The 15,104-nt window shown below is 39.5% G+C and overlaps 1 protein-coding gene across 8 annotated transcripts in view; it reads left to right on the forward strand.

The window, feature by feature from the left end:
* HDAC4 (histone deacetylase 4) overlaps positions 1 to 15,104 on the forward strand; it is a 119,223-nt gene that overhangs the window by 49,133 nt on the left and 54,986 nt on the right. For all 8 annotated transcript variants that reach the window (XM_083627318.1, XM_083627317.1, XM_083627320.1 and 5 more), the window contains 4 exons: positions 5,747 to 5,867; positions 8,085 to 8,206; positions 12,403 to 12,534; positions 13,516 to 13,628. In XM_083627318.1, coding sequence (XP_083483444.1) covers positions 5,747 to 5,867; positions 8,085 to 8,206; positions 12,403 to 12,534; positions 13,516 to 13,628 — 488 coding nt within the window. The remainder of the gene's footprint in view (positions 1 to 5,746; positions 5,868 to 8,084; positions 8,207 to 12,402; positions 12,535 to 13,515; positions 13,629 to 15,104) is intronic.

Consider the following 15,104-nt stretch of genomic DNA (forward strand, 5'->3'; position numbering starts at 1 on the left):
GAAGCCAGCCAGCATCGCAGAAGGTGATCCCTGCTCTGCTCTGTGCCGGTTTAGTGCAGTGCACGGGAGCCGACTGAGCAGGCGGCGGCGGTGGCGGGCGGTCCATGGGCTGCTTGTGGCCTATGGGCCTTAGGTTGCCGACCCCTGCAGTAGAGACACTGTTGCTGGGAGGCCAGGTCTCTGCTGCTGCCCCTCCCTGATGGCAGTCTCTCTCCCCTTCTGCTTAATCCAAGTAACTCAGGCTTAAAGCTCAATTAACTTGCATTTTTGTAAAGAGCGGCACCGAGGGCTGGATAGGAATAATGCAGCTGTGCCCAAGTTTCTTGGTCACCATAATGTCCTTGCATAGTACCTGCTTTACCATGCGTGTATGCAGACGGGTGTAGTGGGGAGAAAAAGAGTACTTTTGAATCCTTTAGCAATCCCTTGGTACTGTACACATGGGCTGCATCCATGAGAGACTTGATGAGGTATATCCATAGTATTTCCATGTTGCAAGGAACTATCTCAGAAAATATGTGCTCCAATATTCTTCCTTCTAATTCTAATTTTATGTGGGTCTTTCAGCATAGAAAGTTTAGCCTGTATTTTCATCTTGCTATACATACTTGAATTTGATCTTCATGAATTCCAATATGAACCAATGCATACCTCCCCAAGTAACGTGCACTTTCTGAATGTTCCTGTTGGTATTCTTGGGTCAAAGGACATATCAAATATGTTTACAATGTGCATTTTAAGAGACAACCCTTTTTTAAAAAAGGAATTATATATATTTGGAAACAATTTTTGTACAGATTAACACACGCAGCCACACAAAATTTGCAGTTTAACATGGAAATGGTACAGAATGGACTTAAGGGTGAACTCATGTGAAATAGGTGCAGACTGGAATTAGACTGACCCGTCCATTCTTATTCACAGTTATTTCTACACCTGCCTTATTTGCTCCTTTAATGATTACACTAGGATTGGTGGTTAAATCCTGTAGGGTATCCTTCTCAACATCACTCATTGTTTGAAAACAAGGAGGCTTTTCTTCCAATTTCTCAAGTTTCTTTCAAGATTAATTATAGAAATAGTTGAGTGGGTGAAGGAACAGGATCTGAAGGGGGGAAAGCTGAACTTGTTACATAAAGCATTGCTTTTAGGATCAAAAGCCTGCTTTTTAAGAAGCCTTAATTCAAGAGTTCAAATAAAGGGGGGGGATTCATTGTTGTATCTGGAAGACAACCCTCTATTTACACATTCTTCCTTATCTGTGAGTCATCTGTTAGCTGGATTATATACTAAACTCTTCTGCTTTGATTTACATCTGTGTCCTTTCCATCATTCTTCTCCTTTTGAAGCAAGAGTCTCTTATGGGGAAAGAAAATGCTGATGCCCATCTAAAAATTATCAGAATGGTACTATGTAAAGATAATTACTGTAGATCTAAGGGATCTATGTATGTCCCTTTGAGTGCCAAATAAAGCAGGCGGTGCATAAATATATGAAATGTTTTCTGGAATTGGAGACCCAATATATAGTATAGATTTTGTTAGTGACCTTGCACTCTCTGCACACAGTCACCTGCCTCTGAGATGTCTTCACTTCCTAGGTTTATTGTACTTGTCATATTCAACACGCACACTAGTGGTAATCATTGCCATTTCACAAATGATGATTATTTCAGCACAGTAGGCAGCAGTAGCCCTGGTGTTTCTCACATGCCTAGAAATAATAAAAATAAAAATAAAAATAAAAATAAAAATAAAAATAAATAAAAAATTTATTTATACCCCGCCCTCCCCAGCCAGAGCTGGGCTCAGACGGCTAACACCAATAAAATCACAGTAAAAACATAATAGGGGGAAAAGAAAGGGGGGGGGGAACAAATTTAAAATACAGGCTAAAATGCAATTTAAAATGCAGCCTCATTTTAAAATAGTCGATAAATCAAGACCATAAGGGGAGGGAAACATAAGGGTCAGACTGAGTCCAAACCAAAGGCCAGGAGGAACAGCTCTGTCTTGCAGGCCCTGCGGAAAGATGTCAAGTCCCGCAGGGCCCTAGTCTCTTGTGACAGAGCGTTCCACCATGTCGGGGCCAGTGCTGAAAAGGCCCTGGCCCTAGTTGAGACCAATCTAATCTCCTTGATGCTCGGGACCTCCAAAGTGTTGTTATTTGTGGACCTTAAGGTCCTCCGCAGGGCATACCAGGAGCGGCGGTCCCATAGGTACATGGGTCCTAGGCCACATAGGGCTTTAAAGGTCAAAACCAGCACCTTAAACCTGACCCTGTACTCCACTGGGAGCCAGTGCAGCTTGAAAAGCACTGGGTGAATATGCTCCCATGGCAGAGACCCCGTAAGGAGCCTCGCTGCGGCATTCTGCACCTGCTGGAGTTTCTGGGTCAGCTTCAAGGGCAGCCTAGAAACAGGCATTTGCATTATTGGGTATGCTAAAAGACAGATTTTATGGACGTAAACAGTTATCTGTGGCTTCATGAATGAGATCTTTGTTTATAAAAGCACGTAGGTCAGTGACTAGAGGTATAACAAGAGTTCATCTTAGGTTTCGTAGCTTAAGAGAGCTTCCATTTCCCCATCGTAACCAGCTATCACACATAATTAATAAGCTACTCCTTTTTAAAATAAAGTGCAGGTGGGGTTGGAAGTGAAAAAATTGAAACATATTTTATTGTAAGAAGAATAAGTAAATAGCTTGTTAGTCATGCAACAAGAAAAAAAGGAAGGAGTAGTTCTGGCTGTGTTGAAAGAAGATGCCCACGAGGCTGTTCATGAAGAACCATCTTTTGCTCCAGGTGATCTTGGTAGCTACCAGATGGTTTGAAATATTTTAGTTGCTGTTCTGGTCTGGTTTGTGGGCTGCCTTCCGCACTGTGATGGGATGTCTGCTTCAAGAGACTGAAAATGGAAGGGCAGCTCTGAATCTCTTTGACTTCACAATGTCCTATCAGCCAACTTAAAGCTTTTGCAGATGACCTAGTTCTGACATTACAGGAGCCGGAGTCTAGTTTGAAAAGAGTACTACAACTGATTCAAAACTTTGGTCGAGTGGCAGGATTTAAGTTAAATAAGCAAAAAACTAAAGTTTTGGGGAAAAACGTGACAGATATTGAGTTGGAACAGCTTCAGAAAGAGACAGAACTAAATGTGGTTAAAAAAGTTAAATACCTAGGGGTAAACATAACAGCAAAAAATCTGAGTTTATTTAAAGATAATTATGAAAAATGTTGGTCAGAGATTAAGAGAGACTTGGATAGTTGGTCAAGACTAAAACTTTCTTTGTTAGGCCGAATAGCTGCCATCAAGATGAATGTATTGCCAAAAATGTGGATGGCATGCATATTTATGGTATGATAAAGCTAAGATAAATAAGGCCTTCAAGAACCATATTGTCAGAAAATCAGTTTTTAATGTCTGGACAAAATATAAAGACTTACTGGAGAATAAAACTCCGAGGTGGCTGTCACCCCTGGAGGCTAAGGCTCGGAAAAGAGCCAATATGGAGGCCAACTGGCCAAAATATTGGGAGATAATAGAAAAGGATGGTGACAACTGGAAATTGCAGAGTTTAGAAAAGATGAGAGACAAAGTGCGAGACTGGTTACACTATGCTCAGATTAAAGAAGTGTTTAAAAATGACAAAAAGCTAGGATTCCAAGTGGAAAAGTCAAAGTTAGAAACTGAACTGTTAGAACCTAAGACTAAGGTACTTTCAAGAATGTATAACTTGCTGCTGAAATGGAACACACATGACGAAATGGTAAAATCAACAATGATAAAATGGGCGCAGGATATTGGGTATAATATTATGTTTGAAGATTGGGAAAGGTTGTGGACCTCTGGGCTGAACTTCACTGCATGTAATGCGTTGAAGGAAAATGTGATGAAAATGATGTATAGATGGTACATGACCCCTGTTAAACTGGCTAAAATATACCATTCGTCTGATAGCAAATGTTGGAAATGTAAGGAAAATGAAGGAACATTTTTTCACCTCTGGTGGACCTGCCCTAGAGTGAAGGCCTTTTGGGAGAAGATATATAATGAATTAAAAAAGGTGTTTAAATACACCTTTACTAAGAAATCAGAGGCCTTTCTCCTGGGTATTGTCGGCCAGAGTGTGTTAAAAAAGGACAGAACATTCTTTTTGTACGCAACAACAGCAGCAAGAATATTAATTGCCAAGAATTGGAAAACTCAGGAGCTACCCACTGTGGAAGAATGGCAGATGCAACTGATGGACTATATGCAATTAGCCGAGATGACCGGCAGAATTCGAGACCAGGGAGAAGAAAGGATGGAAGAAGACTGGAGGAAATTTAAGATTTATTTACAAAAATATTGTAATTTGGCTGAGTGCTGAATTGGATGCCAGTGCAGACAATTGTCTACCATTAAATTAGATTTAAGGCTGAATTATATGTCAAACCAAATTAAGATTATTAATTAAGATGAGTTAAATGATAATTTGTTTGAAATTAATTTAATAATGATGTAAGTGTATGCGGGAGGTGTGGGGGAGTCCCATGTAACAATTGAGAGATGTTAAATGGACAATGATAAGTGGTGCTTATCTAATATATGCTTTATTTGAAAACTTCAATAAATATATTATAAAAAAAAAAAACACAATGTCCTATCAGCCTATCAGTTCTATGAGCCATTGTATCTTTCTGGAATGACTTTGTGAAATTGGAATTGGAGCACAACAATTTGCACAACCGCAAATTTGGACAAAGCCTCTAGAAAACCTGTTTAACAACAACAACTGCTAGTACTACTACTAATAATAATGGTGGTTGAACTTCCATCAAAGCTACCTAAAAATACTCAGCAGACTTTAAGTTCATGTCATATATAAGTCCCATTCTTGTTCCCTGTACTTTTGAACATCGGTTGTTTTTGTTTCTATTTTGATTATGTATTTTGTGTTTTTATATTGTGATTTTATCCTGTAGGTATAAGGCAGTATACAAATTTAATAATAAATAATAAATAATGTGGAAAGTTGCGATTAAAGCTACATAAAGTCAGGACCCAGAGCCTGAAAAGAGTCTTGCTGATGGCAAGACTGTAAAGTTTCAATATGTTGCTCTTCTGAAGTCTCACTGCACAAGAATTTGTCTGTGCATTGATGGACTGGTATCTTGTGAAGTAAATAGTGATGAGAAATTATGCTGCTAGAAATGTAATTCTAGACTTTGAAAACATGTAACTTTCTTAGATGCCAGATTTTCTGTTTGACAAAACAGATGATTGACTGTGAATGGAAATATTTATGCAGATATAGTGAACAAAGATCCTTATTTGGAAGGTTTTCCTAGACAGTTTCTGTACATGAGCCATTCATCTTCAACCTTTGCCTGCAGATGTAACTTAAAAAAAAACCCCTGAGTATGTACAACACTTCTGTTCTTAAATGGTTTTAATTCAGAGCGGCTGTAAAAGCTTCTACAAGTACTTTAGTTTAGGCATAATTTTGTGCGTAAAATCCTATTCAGCTGCACCTCCCTTCATAGGAAAAAGATAAATCTCTGATTAAATTTACATTTCCAAACATCAGTTGTAATTGTGTACCACTCCTCATTGCAAAGAATAATTCTTTATTGATAGCTTAAAATATTGAAAGAGTTTGATTGAAATCTTTAGACAACCTTTTGTAAGTTCATGAAGTAGGTCTCAAATTAATGTTGTGGGTGCTAGTTCAGTCTATTTACTTTGGGTTTGGTATTTCAGGTGCAGTGGCAAGCACAGAAGTAAAAATGAAGCTACAAGAGTTTGTCTTAAATAAAAAAAAAGCTTTGGCCCAGCGGAATCTCAACCACTGCATTTCTAATGACCCGCGCTTCTGGTATGGGTAAGTTGCCCCATCCTATTTCTAACAACTTTTTGACTGCTTATTAGATAGCACCCTCCCCTTTCTGCTTGAAAGAATACTCTGCTCCAAATTTGAACTATGGGTAGCATGTTCTAAAACAGTTGTAACCTGCATTTGAATGTGATGGAAAATAAGTCCATTTGCCTGCCTCGTGCCTCCGAAAGGTACAGTGGTACCTCCGGTTACAAACTTAATTCGTTCCGGAGGTCCATTCTTGATTGCATGTCCTCATCTCGGACACCGATTCTGGGCCGGAGGAGCTAGGACAGCTGTTACAGACTTCAGAATACACCAAAATGGCTGTGGGAGGTACAGTGCACAGAACAAGTGCTGCTATTCCCCAGAGAAGGAAGAGACATCATGTGATGGTAGGTGATTCCCTACTGAGGGGGACAGAGGCAGCCGTGTGCAGAGGATGTCCCAGGAAGTGTGCTGCCTTCACAGGTGCAAAGATTCATGATGTAACAGAGAAGTTGCCAAGACTTACAAAGCCCACTGACCACAACCCCATCCTTCTGATTCATGTGGGTCATGATACTGCCAGACACAGCCTTTGACATATAGCAAGCGACTGAAACTCTGGACAGGAAGCTAAAGGGCCTTGGGGTTTTTCCATCACTCCTTCCTGTTGAAGGTTGTGGTCTAGGAAGAAAGAGGAAAATACTAGAAATAAGAATAATAATAAGAAGAAGAAGAAAAAGAAGAAGAAGAAGCATGTTGTGCTTTTGAACTGCTAGGTTGGCAGGAGCTGGGACAGAGCAACGGGAGCTCATCCCATTGCGCAGATTTGAACTGCCAACCTTCCAGTCGGCAAGCCCAAGAGGCTCAGTGGTTTAAACCACAGCACTACCCACATCTTTTAAAAAAAAGTGTCTTAGGCTATGTTTGATGCAAGAAGAAGAACAAGCAAGTGGCAGGTGCTCTGCATGGAGAAGGCAGAGAAATGCTATTGGGTGACTGAGGGAAGGTGCCAACTGTTCAACACCTACTTTGCCCTCTTGTCTTCACCTGGTGATAACAAAATAAATGATGTGAGGAGGAAGCTGCAGCCCAAGATAGGAAATGAGATGGTACTTTAAATGAATTCAGATCTCCGTGACCTTAAGCGTGGTAACCAAGATGTTTGAGAATGTAATCTCAGAGGCTGTGTCTACAATTATGAGAATTCTTGGGAACTGGGAAGTTGTAATTTAGGGGAGGGGGCAACAGTACAAAGTAAGGAATACATTATATCAACCATATTGTGAAATATCAAGTTAGATATTTGGAAGCATAAAACTGAAAACACTCATGTGGATGAAGGCACACTAACACAACCACACAAAGAAATGAAATCAATGTTCATATTAATCTCCTGGTAAGGACACAGTCTCATAGAGAAAGAAGAACAGCTCTCTAGGGAGAAGAGGAACAAACTGAGCAGCTGTTGAACAAGCCTTTTCAGACTGAATTCTCAGTCTGGCTGGGTTTCCCCAACCACTGAGCGGCTTCCAGCAAAATAAAAAAACATAATAAAATGTCAAACACAAAAAACTTCCCAATACTCTTTATCAGATGGTGGGGACAGAGAGTGGAGATGGGGAAGCTCCAACACTGCTCAAAGGGGACAATGAAGTTTCCCTCTGGAGCACAGCAAAACCCTTCCCTGAGTCTTTTAGTAGGATCCTTTTGGCAGAGTGGCTCACCCTAACCAGACCAATGTCTATCCATTAGCTGATCAACAAACTATATGTCCTCTCTGAGCATCTCCATGAAGTGCCTCTGTCATCACCAGCAGTCCCTCCCACAGTAGGAGGGTGGTGCTCTAAAGATGCAGTCAAATAATGTATTGAGTTGGTCCTTGAGAGCTTTGAGGCTTCCTCCTCGTGCCTTCAGGCATCTCTTACCAAATTGATTTTTGCAAGAGCTGCTTACTTGTAGATGGATGAGGTGACAACCTCGAGCCTGGACTTGCCAAAGCCCTTAAAGGACATTCTTCATCAACACTCTCATGGCAGCTCTAATTGCAGATTTGTAACTGGGCGCCTGTCACCAGTAGGAACTCAATCTGGGATTGCAATCAGGGCTGGTTGGTACAGCCATTGGGGGAGCTAAGCTTTTCGGTGAAGCCCACGTTAACTATCAATAATCTTGCTTATTGCTTAAGGGGAAAGTAGTGTAAACCGCAAGGCTAGTAATGCCTCACTTTTTCTGTAGGAAGACACAGCATAGTTCTCTTGACCAGAGCTCTCCACCGCAAAGCGGAGTATCAGGCACTTATAATCATCCTGTGCTAGGGATGTATGATTCCAAAGATGATTTTCCACTCAGGAAAACAGGTAAGTCCTACCTTTCATTGTTCACATAGCATTCTAAAACATTTCTTTTAAAAAGTTACATAAATAATTTGATCTATGTTCATTCATATGCTTTTGCTTGTACATTTGCCTTTATTTTTTCCTAATATTGATAGTCATTCTTTTCACACCAAAGGTGGCTAAGATTAAAAACACAATGGTAAGATATTAAATCATAAAAGAAAACAGCAAATAGCATAGTCAGAAGTTAACAGGACACAGCAGAAGAACATGGAGATTAGCAAAACATTGGTAGATATAGTACTATAGAATAATCAGCCTCAGGTAACCATGCTGTCCCTACATGCGCAAAGGCAATGTTTTGGAGCAATTGGGTTTCCCTCAGGAAGGCACTCCTGTTGTGCCCTGAGCAAAAAGGCCATGTATTGTGTACCTGCTTACCACAGCTCAGGCCGTCTGGGTGGGGGTGCATATATGAGGGAAAGCATTGAAAACGCCTGCAAACACCCTCCAAACCTCCTTGCTCAAACTCTAACCCTCTGCAGGCCTCAAAGGTGCAAGTACTCCTGGGATTGCACTTGTAAAGGCTTGTGGGATTGCCAGGTGCTGTTTCTGTGCCATTTTCGTCGTTTCCACACTCTTTTGTGTGAAAACAAAACATTTTTGCCCCATTCTGTACCACTTCTAGGTTTGCTGTGATGCACGCATGTTTGGTCATGTGTGCCTTGAACTCGTGTAAATGGGGAGTTTCCTGTGCGTAGCTTCTCAGTTGAAGCAGTTGGTTCACATAATCAGAGGAAACACAGAAGTGTTGTGGGTAGATGGGGAAATGGGACAGTCCCTCCAGTTTCAGGGCCTGGCCATTTCAAAACATTAAGAAGCAGGATTTTGATGACATAGAATCTGTTTGTGAAAATGGCAAAAATGGATTGGAGCTCTGGCTCTAAGGAAGTCTCCACTATGTCCAGTTAGTAAAGACAGGTTTGACCAATTTGGGATCTGGGAATCAAAGGTCACATATAAAGGAGCTCTCTGAGAAAGTTGGGTGCTGTCTGAAGGAGAAATTAGACATAAACTGGGTTTGGTAAGACTGATGGGGATCAGTCTCTCTCTCTGTCACACACACACACACACACACACACACACACATGGCCCAGTCATTTTCTTGCAAACTGTTGAGGGAAAGAGTTTGTACAACGTTGTCTAATGTTGTACAGAAGTCTTTGCAGTAGGGTGATGTGTACAAAACTGGTTGGGAAAATCACAGGGGAGTACCCAAGGTAAAATGGTCTGTGGAATTGTCCTTGAGTCTACCACCGATGGCAGTGTTGCAGGAGAAGGCTCTTCTCCAGACAATTTCTGCGAAAGTCCAGGAAGTGCTGATCAACTTTCTCCACTGCTGATATCTAATTTATTAATCATGGGGTTTTTTGAGGGGGGGGGCTTAGACTTGCACATTTTGTGGTTCAAAGTGCTGCTTATGACATTCCCTTTCTCTAGCTGATAATGCAGAGCATAGTTAGCAGGCTGGATTGTGAGTAGGTTCCAGGTGCTGGTGATCCAAGTTTCTTTTCCTTTCTTAATAGCCGTTTCTCTGTTGAAGTCTTCAAGATTTGCGCTGCTTATTTTCTATTAGTCAGTTTATAGATCTCATCGTGAAGATCCTGAGATCTTGTCATGGAGCAGCATCTGCTGCTGGATGTTTGTATACTTATTTACTAATTGTATTATTTACAAAGAGAAAGCTTTTATTGCAAAGAGCTGTGGTTCCAGAAAACAGGAAAATAGGGCTATTATTTCTAATATGCAAAGTGTACAGCATGCTGTTTTATTTTTGCAAAAATGTGGGGAAAGTGTTGTTGCTATGCGGATCAAATTACTGTGACTTTAACACTTCTGTTAAAACAAACTTGTTTGGGTTGTAAACTAGCAGTATGTTTTACCCATAAATATTCCTCTGCAGGCTGATGCTGAGCTTATGAATGCACTAAGTGACATATTAGAAAAATTGCATGGCAACCTTAAGTGCATAATGCAGTGTGGATGTGCAATTCAGTGATAGCCTCCACTCCTTGTGGTGCGCAAAACACCATGACAATATCTCTGCCCACCCTGTACTTCGTGTTGTGATCGTGGTCCAAAGTCTGGTTCTGCTGAGCATTATTCTTTACTCCAAAATGCCACATCTTGTCAAATTCCTAAATATAGGAGGAAATTACTTCAGATATTGTTCCCTGTAGCAGGTACTAACAAGCTTCTAGTTCAATAGCCTAGCTGGCTAGTGAAGGTTTAAGAACATACCTTTTTGTCCAGGCCTTTCCTGACTCCTAAGGTTCATTTTTTGTAGCTCTGCTGTTTTTATACGTTTACTGTTTTTATGACATGTTTCTGTTACACTATGTTTGTGGTGTTGTACTTAAGCCACTCCATAGGATGGTTATAATTTTTGTGATTTAAAAGCTTGATTCTAATCTAAACCAATATACATAAAAATAAGTTCTGTCTATTTCAGTGGAGCTTAACTATTCTAATGCACTTAGAATTGCAGCCCTATCATTTTAAAGTTTTAAAATGGTAAGTGTCCTTGTGAGTTATTTTTGAGCAAAAAGTGACCCCCAAATAATTTTATAAATAAAATGAATAATAGTGGTAGGACATTCTCTTTTTCTTTAAATAATTAACTTGATGGCATTGTCTAGTGAATTGTCTATTTGGACTTGTTTCTCTGTCATCAAATTTAAGTTTTTTTCCCAGTTCTTCTACTTTATCACTGAGTCATCATTGACTATGGTCAAGTATAATATATTCGTATATGGTCGAGTATCAAAGGAAACTGCAATTTAGGGCCAAAGCAATATATTGTAGATTCATAAGTAGGGCTGGAGTTATTTAGCTCCTTTTTATAAATGTATTTAAATTTAGTTAGATCATTTAGCATGCCTAATCCTGGATTTTGGACATGTAAAAATGTTTTTAAACATACTTTAAAATAGAACCTAAATTAAGAGCTGGTGTAGCATGATAGCTAAGAGACTGAGCTTGGAATCTGGAATTTTTTTCTTCAGATCTTGGAACTAAGTTGCCTTAGACATATCTCACTCGTCCTAATTCCTTCCACCTGCAACATGGAGGATACAAATACTGGGTGATATCCAATGGCGTAGTTTTGTTAGCATAACTTCCCCTCGCTCTCCTCTCCCTGCTCACCCACTGTGATCTCCTTAGATCTGCTCTGGAGGATTGGGGAAAACCCCATAACAGATTTTGGGAGGTTGCGGGGAGAGGAGGGGAATGTGAAATTCCGTTGTGCGGCTAGAAGTTTCCATTCCTTGCATTAATGGAACTACATTGGGTACTGCTCCCTGACTTAGCCTTACATGTTGTTTGAGGATTACAGTTAGACAACATGTAAAGTGCTTTGAACACTACAATACCAAATTTGTTAATAATAATTAGCATTTTAAATTAATAGTCCAAAAAGCAACAGCAGTGCTAGTGCCAGGAGAATGACTATGCCATGCCACCCCATTGCACTGGCAATGTTTAACGTCAAGTTCATTCTTGAGCATAACAAACAGAAGTATGCTACCAAGAAAATACGTTCATTCCAGTACACATAGACAATCACCTAACAATGGTTTAAGGAACGATACTTGGGAACTAGCTTGGAGGAAGAGGCAACAGGAGAGTGCAAACTTTCCCTTTAGAACAGACGGCAATTCCATTATTATATGTACATACTTGGGAAACTATAATTTATTTTAACTAACTTTGGTTAGAAGATTGTGCTTTCAGACACTGATTTGTGAACTGACCTTCTCAAGTGAACGAAGAAACTTCCAAGTTTCTTGCACTGATGGGCAGAGGAAGTGAGGGCATAGGACTGCAATATAATGGCTGAGGGTGTCGTGTTTTGCTTTCTTAACCACTCTGGATCGCTTATCTAATTACATGAGAGGGCTTCAGCAATATTTGAAATACATTTAATAGATTAGTAGCTGCTCAGATTTAAATCCTTTGGTCCATAATGTCTTCCTGAAATGTTGTCTAAATCCACGCTTTCAGATGCTGTTCTAATTCAGTGGTAAGTATGCCCTGTGTTAGATGTTATGTTTTTGGTATAGCAAGTGTTAGGGTTGTTTAAATAAGATATTTTTACTGGGAAACTTATGCATATGATAAGCTTATATTCTCCCTTGTCGCTCTCTTTATTCCAGCATCTGAACCCAATCTTAAATTGCGATCCAGGTTAAAGCAGAAGGTTGCAGAAAGGCGGAGTAGCCCATTATTACGAAGAAAAGATGGACCTGTAGTTACAGCTCTTAAAAAACGCCCCTTAGATGTCACAGGTAGGTTGCTGACCATGAGCTAATTTAATTTAAATTACAAAATACGTAAATAAGTTGTATAAATATTATGTCTTTTTTAATATAATTGCAATAATCAGTGTTTGTTTTGTATTCCTATTCCATTATTCAGTGAGCAATGACTCTTTTTCAGTAAATTTGTTGTATTTTTCTGCCCTTACCCTCCCAGAGTTAGTCCATCTGAGGATTGTGGCTATTCAAATTCTGAGATGTCAGTATATATAGGATATGGGAATGGTGTCTTTTCTTCTAGTAGGCTACAATAATTTTGGTAGTGGTTAAAAAACTGAACTCCAAAGCTGTAATTTCTACTGATGCTTCTAAATTGCCCAGTAACTGAATTATACACCATAAGGGAGCATGTTTTTCTTGATTTTTTCTTAATATATTCTCCTATAATTTTAGAATAAGTGAACACTTATACCAGAAGTGAAAATACTCATTTTTAATGCCTTGCAGCTCTATCAGTTATTATAATTAGAGCTGTAGAATTGGATCCAGAGTGTCCATCACACAAGTTTGTGGAAGGGACAGAGAATTATTTAGGAAAAGGTAGTTTTCATCCATTGTCCTCTTCCCATGCAGCCCCCATACTGCTTCCCACATTATTTATTTACTAGAAAATAATAAATGCTAGGCAAATTATGTAACCGTATGTTTTTAGTTGTCACCTCTTGGATGGTATATCTTGACATGCCATTGTTTAATAGGAACTCTTTTTGTAGCTTTTCGATATAATGATAATTCTTACCATAAATTGTCAATTACTTTATAGACTTGTAATTGTATAATTAATTCTGTACAATCTTGTGTGTATTTGGAATATTTGCAGAGTTATGTTAAAAAAATCCAGTTAATTTGTTACGTTTGTTGAGTTTTAGTGGAAATGCTGAGAAATTCCTGTTATTTTGTAATATGATTGCATGACAGTGGCATTAATAAATGGATTTCAATGTGTTTTAGACTCTGCGTGCAACAGCGCTCCTGGATCTGGCCCTAGTTCTCCAAATAATAGTTCCAGTAACATAAGCACTGAGAATGGAATTACTGGATCAGTTGCAAATCTTCAGGCAGAGGTAAAATACATTGCTTTGCACATTTGTGTTTCTTTCTACAGTACACCAACTTGCATTATAGATTATGGAGAGCAAAGTACTTTACTTCAAATGTCACAAATTTTTAAGAATATACTGTAAATAGAAAATGTGAAAAACCTAAGTATGCTTCCATTTTTGTCACAGTGAGTCAATATTTACAGATTTTGCCTGTGAAGGGAAAGTTGTATAATCACCAAAGTTCTGAAAAGTATGTTTTAAAAAAAAAAAAGATTGAATACAAAAGCTGGTAAAAAATGCACTGTTTGCAGTGTTATTTAAACTGTGCATACAGCTTAAACTGTGCATACCCATTTTTATTATTGGGTATTTCCATTTTTCAAATATTTGTCACCTTTCCAGATAAATATTCACAGTATGACTTGCTCAATCACCTTACTTCATGTCATGCTCAACCAGTTATGGGGAACCTTTGGCACTACAGATATTGCTGAAGTGCAACTGCCATCCTCGCTAGGCCACTGGCCATGCTTGCTAGGGCTGATGGCAGTTGTAGTTGAGCAACAACTGGAAGACCAGCTGTTCGCCACACTCCCCAAGCTGAAATGAGTCCAAATTAGATATGGGTTGCATGCCCCTCCCCATTCTCCCGTGCAGCTAAGGGAAACTCTTCAATAGCCTTTACTTTGCTTTCTAGTCTTGGCTGTTTGCAAACTTGGGCTCATAGTTTATCACTAACTGTTCAGTTTCAAAACAAGCTATCTTTAAGCCCTTGGTTATGAAGCTGACTTGCTTTGAACTAAGTAGTTTAAACCATGAACCAAGGTTCACATGCAACAGAAGAGCCAAAATTAGTGGAAACAAAGTAAAGGCACCCAGAGAAGGATCTCAGGATGATCATGGTAAATGGCAAACTAATCTGGAGATGGACACATTCCACAGGTGGTATTTTTAAAATAGTATTTGTTGTGTTTATGTATTGCCTTTCTGCCAAGGCACCAAAGGGGCTTTACAGTTTTAAAATACTAAAACAAATGTTATAAAATATGGGATTTGTATGTATTTCCTGGCCCTGGATGCTAGGTGGAGGTAATAGTCCTCTTTATGGACCACCATCCAGGAGAAATACTCTTCAGGTGAGACCCAGTGGTCCCACTGCCACCAGCCTAAACCAGTCTTGTCATTGATTAGGGATTATTTTCCACAAAGAAGTCTTTTAGAGATAAAATTCACTATAAGAAACAGAATGATAGGATGATGAGTATCATAGTTCATCAGTATCTGAAGAACCACAGGTTAGCTGCCCCTTCCATAATCAATAGTATCAAGACCACTGAGATGTTCAGGATGGTGAGCCAGGTTGCACTTGCCCTGTCACTCTTCCAACATAGATTATCAAGCAGGAGAACCAAAATAGATTGTGTGCCAAAACCAGACCTGAACCCAGATTGAAATGTATCCGGATAAGGATTCTCATTCAAAAGTGGGCACAACACC

Source organism: Podarcis filfolensis (genome assembly GCF_964270895.1).
Source record: "Podarcis filfolensis genome assembly, chromosome: 1".
Taxonomy (NCBI): domain Eukaryota; kingdom Metazoa; phylum Chordata; class Lepidosauria; order Squamata; family Lacertidae; genus Podarcis; species Podarcis filfolensis.